Source organism: Brienomyrus brachyistius, chromosome 8 (assembly GCF_023856365.1).
Source record: "Brienomyrus brachyistius isolate T26 chromosome 8, BBRACH_0.4, whole genome shotgun sequence".
In the NCBI taxonomy this organism is placed as follows: Eukaryota; Metazoa; Chordata; class Actinopteri; order Osteoglossiformes; family Mormyridae; genus Brienomyrus; species Brienomyrus brachyistius.
The window spans coordinates 12,871,005-12,896,174 of NC_064540.1; the positions used below are offsets into that span (position 1 = coordinate 12,871,005).

At 38.3% G+C, this 25,170-nt stretch overlaps 2 protein-coding genes across 4 annotated transcripts in view; one reads left to right on the forward strand and one right to left on the reverse strand.

Annotated features, from left to right (window-relative positions):
* The window catches only part of ap5b1 (adaptor related protein complex 5 subunit beta 1), a 135,310-nt gene that overhangs the window by 103,157 nt on the left and 6,983 nt on the right, over nucleotides 1–25,170 (forward strand). The window lies entirely within an intron of this gene.
* cdc42 (cell division cycle 42) lies at nucleotides 172–24,243 on the reverse strand. Of its 3 annotated transcripts, none has more exons than XM_049021668.1 (6): nucleotides 24,130–24,243; nucleotides 16,745–16,888; nucleotides 14,671–14,743; nucleotides 14,295–14,404; nucleotides 14,013–14,210; nucleotides 172–2,325 (listed from the first exon to the last, which is right to left on the reverse strand). In XM_049021668.1, exons 2-6 carry the CDS (start codon nucleotides 16,847–16,849, stop codon nucleotides 2,236–2,238), a joined length of 576 nt encoding a protein of 191 aa, XP_048877625.1. In that variant the 5' UTR covers nucleotides 16,850–16,888; nucleotides 24,130–24,243; the 3' UTR covers nucleotides 172–2,235. The 3 variants fall into 3 exon arrangements, with proteins under 3 accessions (XP_048877625.1, XP_048877627.1, XP_048877626.1); XM_049021670.1 differs by having other exon boundaries at nucleotides 24,135–24,214; XM_049021669.1 differs by lacking the exon at nucleotides 172–2,325 and adding an exon at nucleotides 3,329–3,947.

Here is a 25,170-nt window from a genome sequence, read left to right on the forward strand (position 1 = left end):
CTTCAGTCATCTGTTCTTGAATTAGCGTAGAATACCGTTTTAAAAAACATAATACGACATATCATTAATATTACCATCTTTCAAATGGCCAATAAGGTGTTCTCATTCCTTCCTCCCATTGTCATTTCTGGAAAGAGAACTGTATGGCAGTTATTAAAATGAAATCCAATACACAGAGATTGTATATTTATTATATAAGTTGCAAGCCATACAATCACCTCATTCCAAAAATATGAGAAAAAACATTTATATTAGTTGTATTTTGGAAATCTATACCATTTGTCAATACGTTACACAGCATTTCTCTGAGAAACTGTGAAAAGTATACATACTAATACACCCAGCAGAAAGGATGAAAGCCACCATTGTTTATTTTAGAGGTAAATAAAATTCCTACCTATCAGTGAACCAACTTAAATCTTTCCGAGTTAAGAAACAGAGCAAGAGCACAATTATGCTAGTCGTACGGAAAATTTAAAGGCTAGTCCTAAAAAACTTCTTACAAGAACATGAAAAATGTATACCCCTGGTTCCTTGCTCAAAACGTTTTAGAGGAAAGCTTGTAACAATGCATTATGTAATAACACCACATTAGATAACTCAAACATGTAAATTTAACATTACAAATAGAACTATGATGATATTGAGGAAATGCTGAAATATAAAATAATGTAGGCTATAAATCTAATTTGCTACACGATGTGACAATACATTATGTAATAACAGCATTGTGATGAAAACTTGACAATGTAACAAATTATTACATAATGCGGTATTATTACATATGTTGTGACAAGGCCACTGCTAGAACTTCAGCTAGCACAGTTTAGGTTCCAAGCCCACGCCCCTTATCCAGTACCGTCTTTACTAGTCTAACATCTCTCTTTCCTAAACGGCATTTAGAATATTGTATTTGCTTTTAAAGTATTTTACTTTAATTCTATCTTGCAAGAAAAAAAATCCCTCAGTACAATTACTAGTGGATTAACACAGACACAAAGCACATACATGTCACTGCCAAAGATAGACTTTTTGTGTTTTCATAGGGCCAAAGCAGTCAAACTCATCCAGAAGTGGTGTACCCAAGCTTTTTTTCCCAGAAAATGTAATTCAATTCTGAATAAGCTGAATTGCTCACACAACAAAATGAGAACCTCCTAAATGCACCTTTCCTCTGAAATGTGGCTAAAATCAGTCATCATAGGTCATCAATGGTATATAAATCAGTAAAGGCATAAGGAATACATTTTGTATATATATATATTTAAATGCACATAGAAAGAAACACAGCATTTGGTTTGCAGCTAAGATATGAAATTAAGCTGGAATGAAACGCTTGACAGAGCATACCAATGTTCGTTTACGAGTAAGCAGTTTATAGTGTAGAAGAAATGGGGCATTCCAGCAAAAACCAAACCTTCGTTGGTATTGGGTTTGCACTCCCCACCCCAATTAAATCAAAAGGCATTTCGAAGCTTTGGTATAATTCATCTCCATACAACGAAAGATGTAAAACTCTCCTTTAATAAAATGGAAAGAGGTTTTGGTAAAAATGCATAACACTGCCATTTTAAAATTAAAAAAAGAAAAAAAAAAATCAAACCACATCATTAGTAGTATTACAAGGAACCAATTATGCCTTGCAAGTTCTTGTTAAATGCTGTGTGGTCCCTGGCATCACATTAATACACCGCTTATTCGGCTAACACTGTTAAAACTTCCCTACTCCCCTGTCAGCCTTTAATAGTAGTCCAAAAATCTAGACAAAAATTGTTACATCACAATATTTTTGCTAAATGGTAAAGTGTTTGAAAACCATATGCAACTGCTAGTGGAAAAGAGCTGAAGTTCCATCTTGGTAGGGAGGACATATTCAAGTCAAACATGTGACTGCTTCAACTACTGATATGGACTGAACCATGACCAAAGCCCCATGTAAAATGTGCAATTAGGACTACTGCGAACTTCAGGAACAAAGCCTAATTATACCATGGCATTCCTGAAGCCATAGTTTTAATAATGTCACCTTCAGGGTATCCAAAAGAGAATCATTGCAATGTTTTGCATAAAGGCTCATTTCAACCCATCTTGAAATCCTTCTCGATCATACAGAATTATTTATTGGATATTCCAAATGTATGCTCATTTGTTTTTATACTACTGTCTGCAGCATGCTTTACTTTGGAGTAAAATCTGATTTTAATACCCAGCCAAGGGAATGACAGGACAGTACACTCATAACAACACACATTTGCGCTTCTTCTTCGGCTCAGGTGGTTCCAGTGCTGCCAGTATGGCTTCATCAAACACATTCTTCAGACCTTTCTGCAAAAAATGTAGAAAAGAATTGAGCTTAATTCTTGTAATAAAGCACTTTCACTGACACAATGCTCATGTAGCACTTTTCCAAACTGGATGCAAGTATGCCTATGTTAACATACAGAACATACAGGACAAAACTGTAAAAGATTTATATAGGTAGAAAAAAATCATGGTGACAAGACCAGACAGACTGTATCAATCTATTACTGAAAACTGAAAATTAAGTTTAAGGTATTAGTTGAATTCTCCACAAAAGAGCTTAATGAACCAATTGGCTCCCTCTCATTTATAAAACTATGTTCTTATTAATATTTACAATTGGGCTTTTCATCAAGGACACAGACATGATGATGCAACACACCATTGCATTCACTTGTGTTCAGCGCTTCACAAAAAACAAGGACACCTACACAAAGCCGGGGAGGAGGGAGGGGGAGGGTGTTTGGTAACAAAAATTTGCAAATTAAAAACCGGTCACGGGGTTGAGGTGAATGATGAACATATGTCCAGCAGATACTTTCCTGTGTTTCACCAAATAATAGAAGGGGCCAAAACTTTACGTGTAAACAAAAGAAAACCAAAATTCCACAAGAAAGACTGCAGACATAAAACGGGGCCCAGAGAACATGGGCAGATGAAAGCCCCCTCCAAAACAAAACTTTACAGTTTTCCCCAGCCACTTGCCTTTGATGATTAAAGTCGATCAGCCCTGGGTCGATCAGCCCTTGGATTAACCTACTACCCTGAGCACGATGCCTCATTCTGGTGCCTGAGAACTTAGGAGTTGACTTGGCTCCAATGGAGCAATGGATAGTAGAAAAGTGATCACCATTACAATACAACAGGTGCCTAAGTGAAATGTACCACTGACATAGACTACAACTTAATATTGTTACATTGCATTAACTGTACACACTAAGGAAATTTCAAGAACAAGACCTTAAGCAAATAAGCAAGCATTTACAGAGAACACAGTTTTGACACTTTGTACACAATGCAAAAGATGTGAAATGGTGTAAATTTACGATTTTATTAATCACAAATACACAAGGTTATACTAGGTTTTCAATCTTTTCTGTACACCAAGAATAATCTATAGCAATGTTAAGCCATAAAAATGTTCAAATTCAATATTCTATGATACAATAGTACAAAAAAACACTGACAGAAGGAATGTTATACTATCAAGTCTTACTTCACAATGCATTAAAGCTGAAAAGGTTTTTGGGGAGGGAGAGATTGAAATGTAAACAGTGGAAAGTGTCTAAAAACCCTGCCTTTTCCGATACCCATTTCAGACTGACAGCCTTACCCAACCAAAATACAAATTAACATCTGTAAACACAGAAATAAGGATATGGGTCAGAGCATGGCGTACAAAGTAATAGGGTTAATGACAGTAATTACAAAGCAAGAATGTTGCAATGGTTATCAAACTTGCCAGGAAAGCCTAAAAGTTATTTTGGCAGTTATTTTAAATGTCGCAGAAGGGGACAAGAAGCAGCCAACAACTGGAAGGTTGGGTGTTAGAGACTTTAGAATATACAGCACTTCCGTTTTCGCTGAGTTTCAGGTGGCTCAAGGGCAGCTAGAATAGCTTCATCAAAAACATTCTTCAGACCTCTCTACAAAGACAGAGGAAAGGGGAGAGAATAGCACCGGTGTTAGCAATCAAAGCAGACCAGTCAATTAGAAAGCAAGCAGAAGTACACGTTGGCATTAAGCAGCCAAATTCCACAGGTGGAAGCTTCAGGAGAGACTAAACGTACTTCCTTGAAATTCTGTTTGTGTAAAAAAAAAAAAAAAAAAAAATACATAAAGAGGATGACAATCGCAGAACCATCAAGGTCATGCAGCAGCAATCAGTTTCAACTAATGTATATTGAATACTTTATTTGTAAATGTGTCAATCTACGAAATGAACTATTAAACATCTTTTTACTGTATCACCACAAACAAATACCTGCATACACCGCTTGGCAAAAGTATTCATCACATCAACAGCATCCCCATCAATTAATTTAAGCGCTTCAATACTTAAGTAAGCAAACAGACCCAGCATAATGTGGACCTGTTCTGAACTTTAGGCAGAAATACACACACTAGTCCTTAATGTGCCTGGATCCCTCAAAACATCCATATTGCAGTTTTATTCCAAGCTTAACATTTATAGGCATACATAAGCAACTTATTGAAACCAACAGTTGTATGTGAAATTGAAAGAATGCATTGCCTTAATGCTTATTAATTTCTCTGCAGTTGTAACATCAAGTGAATGTTGGGGGACCAAAAATGCAAAGTATTAAAGTTTAATAGTAAAACTTGTTTCACAGAAAAACTTATCAAAAATCCATTCATGAGGTACATGCATGCAAGTAGAATGCAAAAAGTCTTCAAACTTAGAATATGTTAACGGTGTACTAAGCTGGGCCGAATAATATGTAGACTGCAAAACTGCATGTAATTTGGGTTTACTTTAGAACAGGGGTCACCAACCTTTTTGAAACAGAGCTACTTCACGGGTACTGAGCCATACGAAGGGCTACCAGTTTGATACACTTTTTAAATCAGGTATAAAACATGTTTTAAATGCATTTTTTTTTAGATATTGTCATTTTCAAATCCATACAAGTGCAAATGAAATTAAAGGAGAAATTTTATAAATTAAGAAATTTAAGAAATTAAACTTTAGACAGTGAGTTGTGCTATTTTTAGAATAGGTCCACGGGCTACTCAAGTGGTCCTTGGGGGCACTCTGGTGCCAAGAGGCACCATGTTGGTGACCCCTGCCCTAGAATATACAACATGCATTTGCCGAGTTAGAGAAATAGTAATGCAGTACGTAACAATGGAGCAATAATTAAAATTACATACGGTACTTTTACTCAAGCTGAGAAACCGCTGAACTTCGGGATAGGTATTGAAACCCGATATTAAATGGGCTCCAGTGCTAAATTACTAAAGACCGTAGTATCGATAAGCTCCGACGTTATCAGTTATGCTATTGGTACTGGAGATATTAAGAAAATAGATTTGTTATTGCTATGTAAAAGTCCTCTTACACAGTTCAGCTCACCAGCTCTGCTTCTGACTGTATTTTCATTATTCTTAATCCAGGAAAGGGATCTTTCTTAGAGCCTGTGTGCAAGGGGCGGGGCAGGAGGCAGCTCGTTCGCTCTTGCTCTCATGCACAGCAACATACAGCACGCACACACAGATCTTGTTCTTAGTCACTACATTTACATGCACAGCTATACTACACCATTTAAATCAGACCACTGTCCTTGTCCCAGTATATATGCATGGGAAGGGAATCGATTTATTGACTGAAGTGTGTCCAATTCCGCTACAATAGGTGGTGATACAGCTTCTTTCAGCTTGTTAGTATTGGGCTTTTTCTACTTGGTCTATTATGTCACAAACATAAAAAACAATAAAACAGTAATGGATGCGTGGACAAATGAAGGGAGACAAGCTTTAATTGCGATCTGGTCGGAAGAACAGATACAAGATCAGGATAGCATGACAAGAAATAAAGTATTTTGTATTATATACTATGACACCACAATACTGGCAATTCTTCAAACACTGTGATGTGATTTTATTGTAATAAATACTGGGGTAATTAATCAAGCATAAAAGGAGATCATGAATTTCTCACTAACCCGTCTTCGAGTGATTTAAACAGCAAGTATGAAAATGATTATGGATTCTTGAACGCATGCAAAAGCAGTGGAGGTAAACTTTGAAATGATTTCTTAAAATATACTAGATAATCTTGAAAATGAATAGATCATTGAAATTACAAAAAAAAAAAATAATAAATAAAAAAAAAAAAAACTTACCAGTTGTTTTTTCCTATGACCTAGTAAAAATGTGTAAATGAGAAACTCCCTGCGCTATAATATCTGTCCAAAATTGAAGGTAAAAAAAGTTCTAATGTCATTTGGCACCAGCAGAAGTTTTAACGTTAGTGGAAAACCAACACGAGGAAGTGCTGTACTTTGGGTACCTCCTTGAAGTACCAAAAGCACAGTACCTTGTGTGGTGGAAAACTGCCCTTTAGTTGAGAAGTGAATTGGACAGCTTTACAGCGCTTTATATTTCATACATGCTTGTTCATACATTTTTTAAAATAAATGAGATGCACTCTATTCCTTGTGTCTATACTGTCATCCAAAGGCAGACGACACTGCCGTATGGTTCTAGAATGCAGCAACAACGTGACCACTGCTATGCTCCATGCTTCTTCTGATTCTTAAGGATCAAAGCCCATGGGGGAAACTGTGGAGCATTTGAAGAGTGCCTAGGCTAGTCTGAGTCCAACTGAACGTATACAGGAGTAAATCGACTCCCAGTCACATTACTGTACCTGGGTATCTTAGACTTCAAGAAATTTGATTCAGTACGATTTCAGTTGGACTAGCATATTTACATGTACTTTAAAAGTCCAGTATTAGTCGGACTAACACAATGATTTGATTTTCGTAGTGTACATGTAAACATATTGAGTGATGAGAAAGTAGACTAAACATTCATAAGTCTGTTTATACTGTCACAAGCACAAGTCCTTTGTGTGTAGGGCAGAAATATGAGTAATCTGTTTAAATATTTAGCAACAGTTCAAACGGATATGCAGAGATGCACAGCTTTCACCTACCTAGCTTGTAGCTTATCTGTGTTACGTATGCCTAGCGGCCACACAAAGTCAACTAAATTACATGAATGTGGATTAATGACTCATTTGTGCATTAGGGGGCAGCACGTGGCTAATGTGGCACACGTACGGGCAATTTGGCAACTCCAATTAGCCTCAGCATATTTTCAGATTGTGGAGGGAAACCAGAGTACCTGGAAAATACTCCATGATGACACGGGGTGAACACTAACTCTACACAAATGGAATCCAGGTGAAGACTTGAACCCAGGTCCCAGAGGTGTGAGACGACAGTGCTAACCACTGCACCACCATGCTGCTTATGTCGTATACCATTTGGTTACATTACTTTCAGTTTGGTGCACACAATGAATTCAGTGAATATATATCCTGAGAGGGACAGCACCTAAATTCACAAGTAGGTGTACAATACAGAAAACATACTTATTGTGGCTGTCAGTTAATCATGGCAATTGCTGGTTAGTCAATCATGGGACATAGACTTAAATATCACACGTCAAATAGCAAACAAATTTCTTAAGTTCTTGAAATTCACATAAGTACCAAACCAACTCCTCCCCCCACAAACTTTCAGGAATATCCAGAAATTCCAAATAAAAGCACAGAATTACATAAGACTTTACTAGTATACCCCATTTACCTTGAGGTACTCAGTTTTCCAAAACAGTGCTTTGCACCCATACTGTCACAGATGTGGTAATGCCCCAGTGTATTAGGAGAACATATTAGAGTTGTCACGATTACGCTATTAAAAATCAATAAAAAATATCCTTCGCGATGATTTGGCAACATGGAGGAAATAAGATGGCGCTGTGTCCAAATAAAGAGCGAAAACAGTAAAACACTGCATTAAATGTGAATAATGAAGTACTATGTGTATTATGAAGCAGAACTTAAATATAAATGCAATGCAAGTACATCTAAAATAGACATTTAGGTCAGACGGATTCACCAAATATTGCGAGGTCAGCATGTGCCATTTAGCCTCTCTGATTAGTACAACGTCTTCATGACTTTGGCTTAAATCTTTTTGCTTAATTTATTTTCTAAGATTGCCATATGTCAAAATAATCACTGCTAAAACAAAGATTAGACCCGTCGCTTAGCCCTTTAATCTGACATAACCATAAGATTTTTTTATAAAAACTTAGGGCTGAACGATATTGGGAAAAAAGTTTACCTTGTGATATCTGTACACCTTGCACACCTTGTTACTGTGATGTTCAGTGTACTGTGTGATGCTATATGTCGCACCGGGTCCATGGAGAAACCTTGTTTCATCACTCTTTGTACATGTATGGAGCTGGTGATAAAGTATTTTTGCGAAATTAGGAAGTGGAAAATAACAGCGAAATAGAACATTTTCTGCCAACAGTATGTCAAATAAGTTGGTGTTGCAGTGAGTTGTGCCAAGACACACAGAGTCCAGTTTTTCACTGGCACGAAGTGGATTTGCTCATTTCATACCAGCGCATTGCTCATTTTCACACCATGCGTGCATGTCGTCAAAAGAGCTAATGATTTTGCGCCTATTTCCTGCTGGTAGGAGCGGTGCTTTTTAAATGTGGCGTGACTGGGCAAATTGTCCGTTGCTATTTTAAGGCAGCAAAATGACTGCGCTTTTGACCAACAAAAATCATGTCTAAAAAGTCAGTGGCATATCGCTAAACAGTATTTAAGAGGTCCGTTATTTAAGAGTAACCTAAGGGGGCACAATGCTCATTACTGACACAGATATTCGCTCAAAGTGCACTAATGATTTGTTAGTTTATTTCATTTACAGACACTCCTCTACTTACGACTGAGATACGTTCCAAATGGCTGTTCGTAAGTCATTATTCAACATCATTTTATGGGTATACACAAGCAAAGAACTAGGATGCTGGGAGTATGCACGCTACGCTGCTGTGCAGCGGGAATAGTGACCACAAGTACTACCCAGAATTGGCAAGCAGAAAAAAAAAATTGATGTTGGGGACAGGAAACGGGAGCCCAATAGACACAATCTGGACTTTCAGACATACAAACAAAGAGGACTGCAAGTTCATAATTTGAAAGTTCATAAGTAGAAGAGCGTCTGTATATACGTTTCATTATAGAGTGGTCCTTTCACATAATCATACTGTTCATTGAAATTAGGAAAAATATTTTTTATATTTTAATATTAAAAAAAATATTTTTACTTGTAAATAAGTAAAGAACAAACCATATTATAAAAAAAATGAGTTCATTATCAGAATTGGGCACATACTGTAATTGAAAGGACAGTTTGGATTGCTGCAAATGCGTTCCAGATATTTAGATAAGTCAGGTTGGAAAATTACAACACAGCTGTCAGAAAGTCATAGCATTCTTTGTGGCATGTTGCAATGTTGCTGGATGTCTGTAGGACATAAAGGAGGACACAAGGACTTGAGGTGTGATGCTGAACTGTATGTGCCGATGCCAACAAAGTGTATGCCAGCAGCAGTACAGGCAAAAGCTGGCAGAAGAGCTAAATTGTCTGTAGCCTGGTAAGGAATCTAAATTGTGACAAACAGCAATGGAAAAAATGACAGCCCTATTACCTTAAAAACAATAGGTTTTTTGCTTGAACGAAGATTGATCGCACTTTTATGTATGCTTTGCGAACTGAGGTAAGGATCATGCACTGATACAGTGCGTTGCTGCATCCATCACATGACAAACCACCTCAGGGGTGAGAACCTAAGTGCAGCCATGTGGAGGGTGATACCTCAGCACCACACCAGTCCGAATGGAGTCTTTCCAGTGGCTGGAGTGCCAATCCTGCCACCAACCCCCAAGTATTTCCCAGTAATTGGAGGAGTCCCTTATAAGGCCGGATGTAGATTAACATCATACCCAGGACGAAGCAATTGCAGGTTCAGGGCCTTGCTCAAGGGCCCAATGGAGTAGAACTACACTGGGCATTCACAGGATTTGAACAGGCAACCTTACAGTTGCGGGCACAGATCCCTAGCCTCAGAGTCACCACTCTGTCAACTGCAGACACAAAATTAAAATAAAAAATAAATGAGAAATACAGCATAACCGAGTCCTCATTCCCAGCCTCTGTGCTCATTCAACAGTAAGCTTCTGTTTTCCCCATTTTATGACATCATTATGCCGCTTTCGGCACTGAGTGGATGATCCGGTGACGCCAGAAAACAAGGACACGCGCTGATACCTCATCCCACAGATGCTTCACCTCGAAAAGGCTTTGGTGAAACAGTGGTGCTCCTGTAAATGTGCTCACATCTTTTCACCTCATGCATAAAAGCAATGTTGTTTGCCCGACAAACACGCCATTGCAATAGCAAATCTGCCATAGCTCAAGCAACGCTACCTTTTAAAGTTGAGGTAACACACAATTCTGATTGGTTCATTGCATGTTATGCCCTAAACATGATTCTGAATAATTGAGAGAGTTAGGACAACTTTTTGAGCCTTGCACTGGCGCAAAGTTTTTCCGGCATCAAAAAAGCTAAATGGATTTGGACACACCTAATAATGTTAGTTACCCTTTGCACTTTACATTAGACCGTCAAAATACAGCCCAATGCAGTGCAGATGAATCAATTACTGAAATTTGCATTGGCATATGAAATGCCATGACGATATTAACATTGCACATTGTGCAAGCTGAGAGCGGAACGGTGCACTAGGTAGCACTGGCACAGTGGGTATTGCGAGGGCTATGCCATATCATATCATCCAGGATAATACCGGTATAAATTTGTACATTATTAAAAAAGTGTCATATCGCAATATCAATGATACAGCAACAGGATGCGCGCACACACACACACACACACAACGACCATAAGCCCAGACATGGCATTTAATTAAACTCAAAACCAGCACCCATAAAAAACACACAAGCATTTACACACAATCATCTACATAATGATCGCTTGCTCGCTGAACCCTCCCTACACACTCATGTCTGCACAACGCTCACTAGCTCAACCCTCTCTATGTACTCAAGTCTGTATGGGAGGTATTTCCTCCAAAAAGAAACGAAAAATAAAATAAAATGAAATCTAAAAACCTTTGTCTTCATTTTCAAAGTCAAAGTTTCCAATAAGTTTTTCCAAGTTCAACATGCAAATGTGTGTTAACTGGAGTGGGGCAGTGGGTGGAGATCACTGCTGCCCTCTCGCAGTACATTTGCGGATTCTGTTGTTACTGTGTTTCTTGTACATGGTTGCCCAAACTAATGCTAAAGTCACATGTGGCTTAAGTTAGCTACTGACTTGCAGGGTGCACACTCAGTCACACAACAAGCTGGTTTATTCCTGCCTCACGCTATTTGCAGTATTTATATGTAAACAATTACTCAAATAATCAGATTAATAGATTACTCGAGTACTGATATGATCGATAGTGAGAGCACAGCAATGGATAAATAAATCTATAGTATAAAGGAAACTGAAATTTCAACAGGGAATTTCAAAATTCTGTACTGTTCACAGTGGAATGAGATTCATTAAAAAATATATATATCAGTAAAGCAACTCACTTAAGCAGGATATGAGAATGACACCTTTCATTTCTGCCTCCAAGAAAGTCACCAAGTTGCACTTTAATGTTAATATAATTGAAAATTCACTGAACGGATTCTATAATAAACTTGACAAAGTGCTCAAAATTGCAGCAATGACATAAGAACACATGAACATAAGAAATTTACAAACGAGAGGAGGCCATTCGGCCCATCAAGCTCCTTTGGGGAGAACTTAACTAATAGCTCAGAGTTGTTAAAATCTTATTTAGCTCTGATTTAAAGGAACCCAGGGTTTTAGCTCACACTACACTGGCAGGAAGACTATTCCACAATAACTACATGCTGTGTAAAAAAGAGTTTTCTCAAATTCAATTTAAAATGTTCTCCTGCTAATTTCCACCTATGGCAGGGGTCTCCAACTCCGGTCCAGGAGAACTACTATCCAATAGATTTTCTGTCCCACTTGGCTTCTGATGAGCCACACCTGTTCCTGGTATTTACCTGAGAGTTACCACAAGTTCTAGTATTTTAACTAATATTCAAGTAGCCATTTGGCTGAACAGCATCGTTAGAATCTTATATACCTGGATCATGTCCCCCCCCTTAATCTCCTTTGCACGAGGCTTAACAGATTCAGCTCAGCTATCCTCCCCTCATAATACATTCCTCTAAGACCAGGAATCATTCTTGTAGCCCTATGTTGAACATTTTCCAAGGCAGCAATGTCCTTTTTAACCCTGTGAGGTCTAGGAGTAGGAAACACACATTCACTGACTGGGGTATGATCACACATTTCATTCAATATCATAAACTTAATTCATGGCAAATAAATTATGTCATATTTGTATTGGCATTAAACTCATCTTAATCTTAGTGTACTTTGTAAAAACGTCAGATTTATGTGAAGTTTGTGATTTGACATTAGACATTGCAAAATGCAGGTTGGAACACTTGCAGAAATATTATAAAATTACACAGTAAGCAATGATGGAAACTTGTGTTGATCCCAGATATCTGATCACCAAAGTCTTGGTGATACATGAAGATGACTAAATGGTGTAGTTGCAACATTCAGTTTGATAAATAAGAAAAATCTAACTCATGTCACTATTTCTGGCTCCTCCCATTGAATATGTAGCAATTTTCATGTGTATGCATGAGCCATTCACACCTGGCCACATCCCCCCCACTTTTATGGGGCTGATGGGTATGTATCTGGATCGCGTTTCACCATTGCGTTGTTCATCAAATCACCATGCAAATGCGATTGAATACGCAGAAATGCGGCTATTTGGAATGTGAATAGCGATCTTCAGGTGAGGGCGGCACTACACACCCCTGATGCAGGTAAAACAAAGGTGACGTTGTTTACGTTTTTGCTGATTTAACCTAATTTTAAAAACTTTGATACTTCCGCCAGTGGATGTTTTGAAAAGACAGATTACGGATTTAGTCAGCATATTTTTCATGTTTCTACAATAAGATTTGAGTGAGTGATGAACTGAAAAACACGAGAAAGATACATGGCATTGCCGACGATGCCGTCAACTCCAGAGAGTTAAAGTATCATGGAATTTTGTATCGATCGTTGCATTATACTAAAACAGTTTCTTTCTCCATAAAATACAAATCTTACTTGCTACCCATCAGCTACCATCTGGTTATACAAATGTACCTTTTGAAACTACTGCAAACCAGGAAGTTGGAGTGCAAGTGTAAATACATAAGACACCTGATTTTAGGCAGTGGACTTGAAAGTGTTATTGTATTTTTTCTATTATTGTCTTGTATTTAAATTTCTAAATTATTCTTGAACTTAATGTGAGAAGCATAGCCATTAATATCAAGACAACCTGACCTCAAACACCATCTGTACTGCATTAGTTCATGACAGAATATGCACTATATGGATAAAAGTATTGGGACTCCTGGCCATTACACCTACAGGAAATTCTATAATATCCCACTTTAAATCCACAAGCGTCAATATGGAGCTGGTCCCCCACCTTTGCAGCTGTAACAGCTGCCACTCTTCTGGGAAGACTTTCCACAAGATTTGGGAGTCTATCTAAGAATATTTGCCCATTCATCCAAAGAGCACTTGTGAGGTCAGGAACTGATGTTGGACATGAAATCTGTTTAATTTTCATATACCACACTGGCCTGTAATTATTGTATTACACACATCTTGGGTCCGCCTCATCTCCAAAACGTGAAGTAAAATACAAAATTCTAATTTCATCAGTAAGCTGACTAAAAACACATTTTGCTAGTTTTAGGCTTTTTTTGCCTCACAACAGAAACAATTCCTTAAATTTCACAGGCCATTTATTGCAGTGTAGTCAGCTTATTAATGAAATTGGAATTCTCTCTAAATAAGAAAATTATACTTGCTTAGATTTTCATTTTTTGCAGTGGAGTTACAATACCAGATTTCAGCTTTCATAATCACTGCTCTCTCTGGTGGATGGAAAAAATCATTAAAAACACACAGAGTGGCTTTACCTGGGTAAGAGCAGAACACTCAACATATTTGACTGCTTTTAGGTCACGAGCCAGCTTCTCAGCAGTCTCTGGGGTGATGGGCTTCTGTTTGTTCTTTGCAAGTTTTTCAATTGTGGATGGGTCATCTCTCAAGTCAATCTGTGTCCCAACCAGAAGGAATGGGGTCTTTGGACAATGGTGAGTTATTTCAGGTACCCACTGCAAAGCAGGAAGCAATAGTTTCACTATTTACGTAATTCCAAAAAAATCTTTTTTTTTTTTTTTTAGAGAGGTAACACTCACCTTTTCTTTAACATTTTCAAAAGATGAAGGTGAAACGACAGAGAAACAGACTAAAAAGACATCTGTTTGGGGGTAGCTCAGTGGTCGTAGCCTATCATAGTCTTCCTGACCTTGGGTGGAGGAGTAAAACCTAGTTAAAATACTGCCTGATAACATCCAAACAGCGATATCAAACCAGAATCAGGATAAGTACATAAACATGAATTTGAAGACTGGCCCAGGGACATCACACCCACATACAGCACATACTTTCTGAAGAGGACTACAGGATGACTGCTAAATGATATGTTACAAAGGTAAAGGCCTTTTCTTTCATGGCCAATTACAATAAGTGATTGGTCAGATATGGTTGAAATCCCACCCAGTCATACTATACCTGCAGTATCAAACAGTCCTAAAGTGTATGGTTCTCCACCAATCATGACAGTTACTGCATAATTATCGAAGACCTGAAAAAGTAAAAATATAATAAAAGAATATCCACTATTTATACAAGCATAATAGCATTCAAAAGGTACCAATTAACGCAGTCCTGGTCCATAATTTTTTTTGACTAAGTTTTATAATGCATTTAGGATATCACAGCTGATTCTAGTTATAAAAATATTGTGTGCATATTTGTGTTAAATTTGTAAAATTTGGTGGCGATTCCATCATGCTGAGAGGTTGTGTGGCCAGTGCAGGTCCTCGGAATTTTGTTAAAGTTGAGGGTCACATGGATTCCAGTCAATATCAGCAGATTCTTGAGAACAATGTTCAAGAATCAGTGACAAAGTTGAAGTTGCGCCGGGGCTGGATACTTCAAAAAGACAACAACCCTAAACACTGCTCAAAATCTACCAAGACATTCATGCAGAGGAACAAGTACAACGTTCTGGAATGGCCATCTCAGTCCCCACACCTGAATATTACTGAAAATCTGTGGTGTTATTTAAAGCGGGCTGTCCATGCTCGGAAACCATCAAACCTGACTGAACTGGAGATGTTTAAGGAAGAATGGTCCAAAATCCCTTCAATCAGAATCCAGACTCTCACTGGAAGCTATAGGAAGCGTTTAGAGGCAGTTATTTATGCAAAAGGAGGATCTACTAAATTTTAATGTAATTTTTCTGTTGGGGTGCCCAAATTTATGCACTTGCCTAATTTTGTTTAGATAATTATTACACACTTTCTGCAAATCCTATAAACTTCATTTCACTTCTCAAATATCACTGTGTTTGTTTGCTATATGATACATTTAACTGAAATTGCTGATGCAAACAACCAGTGATTCATAAAGGAAAAGCATGAAAATTATCGGGTGCCCAAACTTTTTCATGCCATTATAAAGCTTTGACCCATATTACCACAGGCCTGATAATGCCCCAGAATATCAGGAGCTTTCTAAAAGTAGATATGACATAATGATGTACTATGCACAAATGTTTTAGTATGAAAGGCATGGAAATGTATTAAACCAGGAAGAATTTAGCCTAATAGTAAAAGTAACATATGCCAAATTAAAAGTATCTTTTATTTTAATCATTCCCTTCTTAGTCAGATACAGGGAACTATTTCATTGACAGTTTTTGCAAACCAGGATAAAGTTTAATTTAAATATCATTAACTCAGGCCAGGTCAGGCTGGAGAGTATGTGCTGATGCAGTGTGTTGCCACACCCACCGGCTAGCGACCCCACACTGGTGGCGGAGGTGCTAGCCTACACACCGGGAGCAATTTGGGGTTTTTGCTCAAGGACACTTTGATGGGGACAGGAGGAACCAGGGCTTGAACCTGCAACTTTCCGGTTGCTGAACAATAGCACTACCTCCTGCGCCACCATCTTCCCCAGATGTCTTAAATTTGATAATACAGTGTCAATATTCTTTTCATAATGTGGTACTGTGCGTTACACGTGTAAGCTAAGGAAAGCTCTGAACGCTTAACTGTGAATGTATTGAACTGCCTAACTTGCTAATTCTCATTTCCGAAATATGATGCACAGTCAGTATTTATCGATTTAATCACAATGTTTGTAAATGCATTTATATAATGTGTAACAGTTCTGTTATTTAAAAAAAATCATGTCAGCTTTCAGTTAAATCTGCAGTTTCATGTAGCTTCCCTATGTTTTACTAATCTATTTTCGAAACTGGTGAAAATATTTATTATATTTTTATTATACATTTGGTATAATGTCACACTGCGGTAAAGAATTTTCTGTGATCTTCATCTTTAAAATGGAAATGTACAAAAAAAATCCAAACAAATATTCAGGAATGTTCACAGCAGGTTTAGACATTATTCTTAAACCCTCAAAAGGAAATTTGTCTTTAAATGCGTTTTGAACATTTTCATGTGGAAGATGACTTGTGAGACTTACCTGACTGCTCCAATAACCTGAAAGAATCATCTATCCAAAGTTCCAATGCCCATCAAAGCATAACTGAAGAAGATGCAAGTGTACTTACTGTTGGTACGTATTCCGAGGGAAATTTGTTTGTTGTATATGAAATTAGAAGGCAGGTTTTTCCCACAGCACCATCGCCAACAACCACACATTTAATTGTCTGCATAGTGGTACTTTAGCAGGATCCACTATTCTCATTCAAGATCTGGAAGAGAAAGAGTACAATTATTTATTCAAACAGTCAGAAAGCAAAAGGCATAGCTTTGACTCACCAGCTTTGATCTAAACATGTACAGCACTCAGGCCAGATCAATGCTGGCGAGTCACTACTTTTCTTGAGTAGCAGGCAGCATGAAGAGATCAAATAAATCACATTGAGAACATGTTTCATTTAGATTCAACTCTTTGTCAAGTTAAGATTTACTACTAATCTGTTTCAGAAGATCGTAACATTCAATGAACTGACCTAGGCTTGGTCAGAATTTAGAGTTTCCATACCATCCAAACATTAAGCAATGGAATATATATTGTTCTACAAAGTATAGAATTAAAATTAAAATGTTTCCACTGAGCTACCTTAATATTATTCATCCATTTTTATGTAACATTATCAAATGGATCTTTTCTTTACACGAGAAGGAACGCACACGTGGGGGCGGCATGGTGGTGTAGTGGTTAGCACTGTTGCCTCACACCTCTCGGACCCAGGTTCAAGTCTCCGCCTGGGTTACATGTGTGTGGAGTTTGCATGTTCTCCCCATGTCATCGTGGGGTTTCCTCCAGGTACTCCGAATTCCCCCCACAGTCCAAAGACATGCTGAGGCTAATTGGAGTTGCTAAATTGCCCGTAGGTGTGCATGTGTGATTGAATGGTGTGAGTGTGCCCTGCGATGGGCTGGCCCCCCATCCTGGGTTGTTCCCTGCCTTGTGTCCATTGCTTCCGGGATTTGCTCCGGACCCCCCGCGACCCAGCAGGATAAGCGGTTTGGAAAATGGATGGATGGATGGAATGCGCACGTGACGTCATCAGGAGTACATCCACCATGCTGATGGAACACTTTTTCAATGATCGCTACATGGCGATTGTTGCATCAGTAATGCCTTAGTTCTCATTTTTCTTGTTTTTTTGTTAGTGATTATTTTCATAGAAAGTATGCTGAAAGAACGCGCCGGAGACAAAAAAAGGCAAAGACTCGGTATGAGGAAAAAATCTCTTTCAAAAGCCACCTCAACCCCTGCAAGCTGCCCAGGTGAGGGTAAGGTCTGGGGCAGTATTAAATAAATTTTGGATCTACATTACATTTAGCAGTGGTCAGGGGGATAATTAACCAGTACCCATACTTTTGTTCACTGAAATTTGGTGTCATGGGCGAGTTTTTGAAATAGTATAAAATAACTGAACAGAGGACAGAGGATTTTAGAAGACATGAAACTGAACCGCATGTGCCGATGCCAACAAAGGAGTGTACAACAGCAGCAGCACCATGGGCAAGGAGGGATCAGCTGGCAGAAGACCTGAATCATCTGTAACCTGGTAAAGAATTTAAATTATGAGTTGTAGAAAAAACAGGCCAATTGCCTTTTATTTTAACATTGAAAACACCTTAAAAACAGTAGGCTGTGTTTTGTTTGAAGACTGCATTTTTATTTATTTTTTGCGAACTGCAAACCCAGATTTAAAATAAACACACAAGCATAAGTCCCTGTTCCCAGCCTCTATGCTCATTCAGCAGCAAACTTCCCCATCTTCTGACATCATTATAGTGCTTTTGGCACCGCTCAGAGGATTTGGTGATGCCAGAAAATGAAGACATCCCATGCTTGTGTCACCCCAAAAGGCTTAGGTCAATGTTTCTCAAACATTTTCTGTTGTGTCCCCCTTGGGAAGCAGTTGACCGTTCATTCCTGCACCCTGGGCATGGGTTCACATAATTGGTAGGCAAATACACATTAGAATCGGCAGTCAGACTCAAGTCTGCAAGTTCCTCAGACTAACTGCATGCAAAATCATTAGAAACAGCCTGATCTTGGAGTCTGGCCAGGACCAGCCTCTTTCTCCTAGTAGATGGTAGCCTATTAGTTCAGAATAGCAAGTTGGTAGGCAGAATTCATAGACTAGGCACTTCTGTAAACTCTGCAGTTCTGTGGGAGCCTATATATTATTGTGTTGTATAATTTTTATAGAATTGTATGAATTATTCACATGCATTTTGGATTGTAACATTTGTTTCTAAATGTATGATACAAAGTTTTGTCTTCAGCTTTCTGAAAACTGCAATATTAGACTTAGCCCCATAGAGCCCTCAAGAGCACGTAGTGAAAAATTCACTTAAGTCAGTGGCAGAATACACTTATTCCCTGTTCACACTTGGTATTAACATGCATCTTGGGTGATCCGATTGCAAGTGGACAGTGCTAAATATGTCCATTCACACCTCGCATTCACGTGCCTCCACATGCATCTCGATCAATCATTTGCAATCGTATCTCACTTTCCCACAACTTTAAATAAACACATAAGTCATTTCCTTACGCAGAATCTGCGAAAGAAGAAATCAGAAGCTATTGGTGCATTCCAGGGTACACAAACCGCCTAAGATTTTGTAATGAATGCCTTAATACTCAAAATGAAAAATTATCTATAAATAAATATTTCAATAATAGTGTCCATTTATTTTTTTAATAATTCCATAAAGGGTATTATATTTTTTAATAATCAAACAAGTTTCATATCACTCATGTTGAATTCTTTTTAGAGACCAACTTCTCTATGTCATTCATAATGCTAAGTTGCCAAATAGGGAATGGGTTGCAAGCTGCATATGACACTTCAGAGTTTCAACAGAGTATTCCTTTTAATCTAGTGCTTTTCAATCTTTTTGCATATAAAGGTTGAATAAGTGTATTCATACTGCACACAATAACACATTATGAAATATATTGAGAAATTTTACACACAAGCATAATCCCACACAACCATATAAACAAGATTGAACAAATAATCTTATGTGGATTTAGAAATAATTGGATAATTAAGTGAAATTTCAATAACATGACCAATACCACTGCTATGTGCCACAAAAAATACATCTAATGAATTAAAACAAAATCCCAGTTTGTTCAATTTTAATGTGCAACTAAGAATAGCCGAAGGCTGTAATTTGTAATTACAATTTGTAAAGGATTCTTCCAGAACTACTAAGCCCAAGACTCAATCATCTTGACAACAGAAGCCCCGTTTACATGGACACAATTTTTTCCACTTTTAATCCGATTAATTACTGAAACCGATTAAAAACGTCTAATGTAAACTGTTCAAGTAATCAGATTTGACTGAATCCATTGACATTTTCAATCCGATTAAAAGTGGTGGTTTATACCTTTCTATTAATCCGATCGATAGAGGAAAGTACTCATGTAAACAGGCAGACCGATTATGAGAACAATTCCCTTGTTTTTGCGCATGTGCGTGAGCTCGCGGCAGGTAGCTACTAGCCAGTAATCATGTACAGTTTAACCCAGGTGCGACAGTGGACAAAATGAATGGGCCTTTATTAAAGAAAAAAGCAAAAAACTGGTCAGTCCCTGGCACTACATTTTTATTGGATACATTAAGACAATTCAATATCGTTCCAAAACGTTATTTATGGAAGTGCAGGATGCGGTGCAGGAGGAGGGCATTGGCAGAACAGTCGACTAGATCAAAACCAGGTGGAAAATTTTGAAGATTGCGTACACCAGAGCAAAGAAGCAAAACTCTAAAAGTGGTTCCAGTCCAGCAAATTTTCCATTTTTTGAAGCTATGGAAGAATTACTTGGATGTCGAGCATTGGCAAATGTCAGTGGTGTCGACGTGGGATTTGAGCCGGAGGAGACCTTGGTAAACGTCACCTGTAAGTATAATAATTTTAGCCTAGTAGTTGACAAAGTGTGTGTGAGCACGTGCGTGAGCTGAGCGAGTGTGCCACCTGTTGCATGGTTTAGCCCAGGGGTATCCAATATGTCGATCGCGATCTACTGGTCGATCACAAAGGTAATGTGGGTGAGTCGCATGTCATATAGAAAATAGAGGATGGTTATCCATCCGCACTATGACATTTATCACCTCACTGACATTAGGGCTGCACGATACTGGCAAAAAAAATTCTGCAATATATATTGCAATATTAGGATTAAAAATGTAAAACAAAGAGAATGTTTGTGATTGGTGGTTCGTTCTGTGATCGACATGTTTGTTAGCTGCGCATGCAAAGCTGCGTGTCGGCTCTGTATCCAAAAACCTTTAAATTGACCTAAATCATATTAGACAGACTTCTGTGAATTAAGAATAAGAACAGTGTGACATTTGTTAGTTTAGCAAAAACACATCACACGTCCTGCAAGGTTACTATTGCACATGCATACATCACAATGGCGATGCCGAAATGATACATTGTACACCCCTAATTGACATACAGGGCAGCCAGTCTGACATCGGATCTTTTTTTGACACACCGGTCACCAACAGCTGTATAAGACATAGTGAAATTGCATTCTCTTAGCGAATGGTGGTGGTAGTCACATCTAATTTAATCTTCCAATCTCTAATCTTGCAAGTAAAATACAGATGTCTTAAACGCTATACATAGCCTACCTTCTGACAATCTCCAGTGCTTTACGATCAGTTGGCACATGAAAAAGTTGTCTTACTGGTCCTTCCATCATGCTGATACAAAACTGGTGCACAAATTTTTTTGCTGTACATTTGTGGACACCAAAGTGATTGGCCACAACACGGTATTCAGAACAGCTTCCCAATTTATACAACACAACAGTCACTGGCATCACCAAAGGAATCGGCGCTCTGACAGTGGTTGCTTCTGGGGCCATGTAAGGCAACTTTACCATACATAATTTCATGAAAGACCTCCGACTCAAACAGAAGTTTGCCTTCCACTCCTGGTCGATAAACTCAATGAGAACTACCGTTTCCCACCAGTGTTTGCTGCGGATTCTCATCCACTGGCTCCTACTCTTAGGTGGAGGAAGGGGGGGCTATCCACAGTGGTGGCGGTAAGACTTCTGCCTCAACTCGCTCCCTTAAATAGTGCCAGTGTACCATAAACCGCTGATAATGAATTATCGACAGCACATTTACCAAGTTACACAGAATAGACATTAATGTCTAATCCATGTTTAAAATGAACCAGGCTCAAATGTAAATAAGTGGGTGGCAACGGAGGCAGGACTGTTCAGGTAGCCGATGCTGAGGTAAACAAGAGACTTCTTAATCGCGCGATGGAGGCAGGATAAACAAGGAGAAAGCAAGCCTCAGAGGTTCACACAGAGCATTCTCTTTCTTTAAAGTAGCCTAAGACTACCACAGCACTTATGAAAATAATGTACGATCGTATTAAATGGATGGAACATGTAAATGTGGAGCAAACGCAGATCTCTTTCTTTGACGCTCATGTAAACAGTTCAGTTGGGTTCTGTAATCTGATTAAATTCAATCAAACTGAATAAAAGTGTCCATGTAAACAGGGCTAGTGATGGCAAGCCCCTGAGCTGACAGTGTGAATGTTACAGTCATAATACTGTCACACAATTGCGGATAGTTGTGGCTTTAAATTGAGAAGACATAGGAAAAGTCTCTGTACACAGCAACTCATTCATGATAGCACCGTGCCAAACTAGCACATGTAAGTCCTGCAAAATCAGACCGTGCGCAACTGGGCAAAAATATTAGCAGTACCAAATGTGAACAATATCAGTAAACCATGTTTAAATTGATGTCTAGAAAATTATTTTTTTAGCTCTCACAACAATATAAAAATCACCATCCTGAATAATTGCGATTTGTAACAATTTCCGCCACCCATCTCTGTTGCGTTCACAAGACCTAGCATCTCGTACAGCTGCCATTTCCTTCCTTTGCTGCTGCTTTATTTTAGGTATAGTTTGTCTGAAAATGAAACCATGTGCAGATTCCCATCTGTATAATGTCACAGTGAAGCAGCTATAAGATTAAAATACTTCTTGATCTAACATTCACAAATTCAAATGTTATCTGCTTTCAATGTTCCCCTTGCTGCCACCATGTAATACTGCTTCAATTTTCAGAGCGTTTAGTCTCATAATTGAATCAGATCCATTCCAGTTTCCCCCAATACCCCACAATGCCTTAGAAAAGGACCTAAACAGAAATTAAGATTAACAGCCAAAATGGCACCCATAATAAACATTCAGGTTGTGTTTGGTTAAAATAAGTAGATATATATGATCTATAATGAAGTGAATGTCACTTCTACGAATAATATTAAGAATTTTCACAGGGATTCATTAAGTACATCCTATACATCCCTCCGTATATCATGAAGCATTATATTCCAGGCTCGAGCGCGTGGACGGACTCACACTCTCATACACACACACACACAAAATATTTATGAAATCCCAGCAACCCAGCAGTGATGGCAACATCCGTCAAAATAAGACGGCGGAGACAAAACTAAACATTGGTTTAATTGACTTTTGGCACGTATAAATCATTAGTGCATTGTCATTTTAGACAGATTTAAACACTCGTTCAAAAGACATTTAACCGCCGTTAGCGCTGCACACGAAAGGAAAGACCCCAAAAGACAGTCTATCGCGATGGATTGAATTGAACAAAGCTAAAACAGGAGATTCACGAGGATCCATATTTTACCATCTGACAGATTGCTACATGGGTGAATTAATTGATATTTTTCTGGCTACCTGTTATTAATTAGCTAAAATATTTCCCATAAACTACATAATAATTCAACTGGCATCCTACAAAAATTAACTCAAACCTATGATTCACAGCTGTTAAAACAAAATATTGCAGCTCACTTTTAGCAGTCCGTCAGCATATGCGGTGCAGCTTCTGTAGAGTTAGGTTTCCGGCATCTCTTAGGCTTAGGCTCAAACACAGAACAAAACTCAAGGCCGCTAATAAAAATTACCCAAGGAACGTGCTTATTCCCATCTAATGTACTAACCTATAAACTTCCCCCATATGAAAATGACAATACTAGTCCGTGTTCTGGGTTGGGAATAATTCAACTGTAAGGTCGCTGCTAAATAAAGTGCAGTCGAGCTGGAGTACCACAAAGCTACCGCCATTAGCAAGCCGCCAAGATCAACTCTATAAATGTCGCATCAGGAAAAAAAACCGGTTACTGTAGTTACTTCATGCAATGCGCTCAATATGTGTTTAACTGCGCCGAGGAGCTTTTAATATTATGTTTAGAATTGCCTGCACGTAGTTAGCAAACATTCAATGAAGTATCAAGCTAGCGGAACATATCAGCTGATGTTATTTTCCTACCCATAACATTTTCCTTTTGGTAAATATAAGCTTTTAGGTTAAACCGATTTATTAATAACTTTTAACACTGACCGTAGTAGTCTTTTTAAATTAAATACATTTCCCCTTACCTTACCCTGTCCGTTTGTGTCTACACCGGGCGTTGGCAACTTCGAACTCGGGGTTTCCCCTTCAGAATTACAGGGGCACGTACTGCGTAACTTAACGGAGACTTTTAATCTTTCGCCATAGACATATCTCTAGTTTTTGTGGGATTCAAAAAGTATGAATTAAGAAGTTTCAGTATTAATTCCACTTGTGTATGTCTTCAAGACCATTCTTGCACTAATATTTGGTTTTTATGTCATTTAGAGATTTGTGAGTTTGTTTCTATGGTTGTATACTCTGTTAAAACGCAATTTTTATATTTACATTCCATGCAAGTGTTGAATGTCCAGAGAAGTAATCATTTTGCCCACGTTTTTGTTTGTCTATGATGAGCAGGTTATACAAATTATTATTATTATTTTTGTGATCAAATTGTTATTGAACAAGTATGAACTTAGAACAAAACACAACACCCCCCTCCATACCCTGAGACAGTACGTTAAAAGAAACAGAAAATAAAATACGTCAGTGGAAGAAGTCACTGACCCAGCCAGAGAGAGCGCAGCTGAAAGTCGAAAATAAAAGTAGAAATTGTGAAAATAAATAAACAAAAATAATTAAGTTGAGTAGTTTAGTTAGAAAAAAATAATAAAATGGACTTGGTAAATGACTCCCAGTCAGCCCTTGACTGGCTGAACATCTAGAAGCCATCTCTGAATGGTAGCGCTAGAGGAATTATTAATTCAGGCCAGAGACAGTTCAAGCTGTACCAAATTTAATAAGGTAGACATCCAGACAGAGGGAATATGGAACGGCCAGAGGATTTCCAGCGAGTATAATAATGACTTAGCTGACAAGGAGACAGACATCAGGAGCTTGTGCTGGGAGCAAGAAAGGGAAAGAGGGAAGTCCAGAAGAAGAAGGACTGCAGGGGACAGAGGAATGGAACAGGAAAGAATTGATAAGAGAAAGCTGGAAACATAATCCTAAAGAGCAACAACAGGAGGACAGTCCCAGAACATATGAAGAAAGGTACCAGGGATTTGAAGGGGACAGAGAATCCA

Bases quoted from the DNA above. Each gene is read 5' to 3' on its own strand.
- cdc42 (XM_049021668.1), bottom strand. From the start codon at position 16,849: ATGCAGACAATTAAATGTGTGGTTGTTGGCGATGGTGCTGTGGGAAAA. The intron at 14,405-14,670 runs GTATAGTATGAC...CCTCCACCCAAG, and splicing joins AGGACTGTTTGATACTGCAG to GTCAGGAAGACTATGATAGG. The intron at 14,211-14,294 runs GTGAGTGTTACC...CCTGCTTTGCAG, and splicing joins TTGAAAATGTTAAAGAAAAG to TGGGTACCTGAAATAACTCA.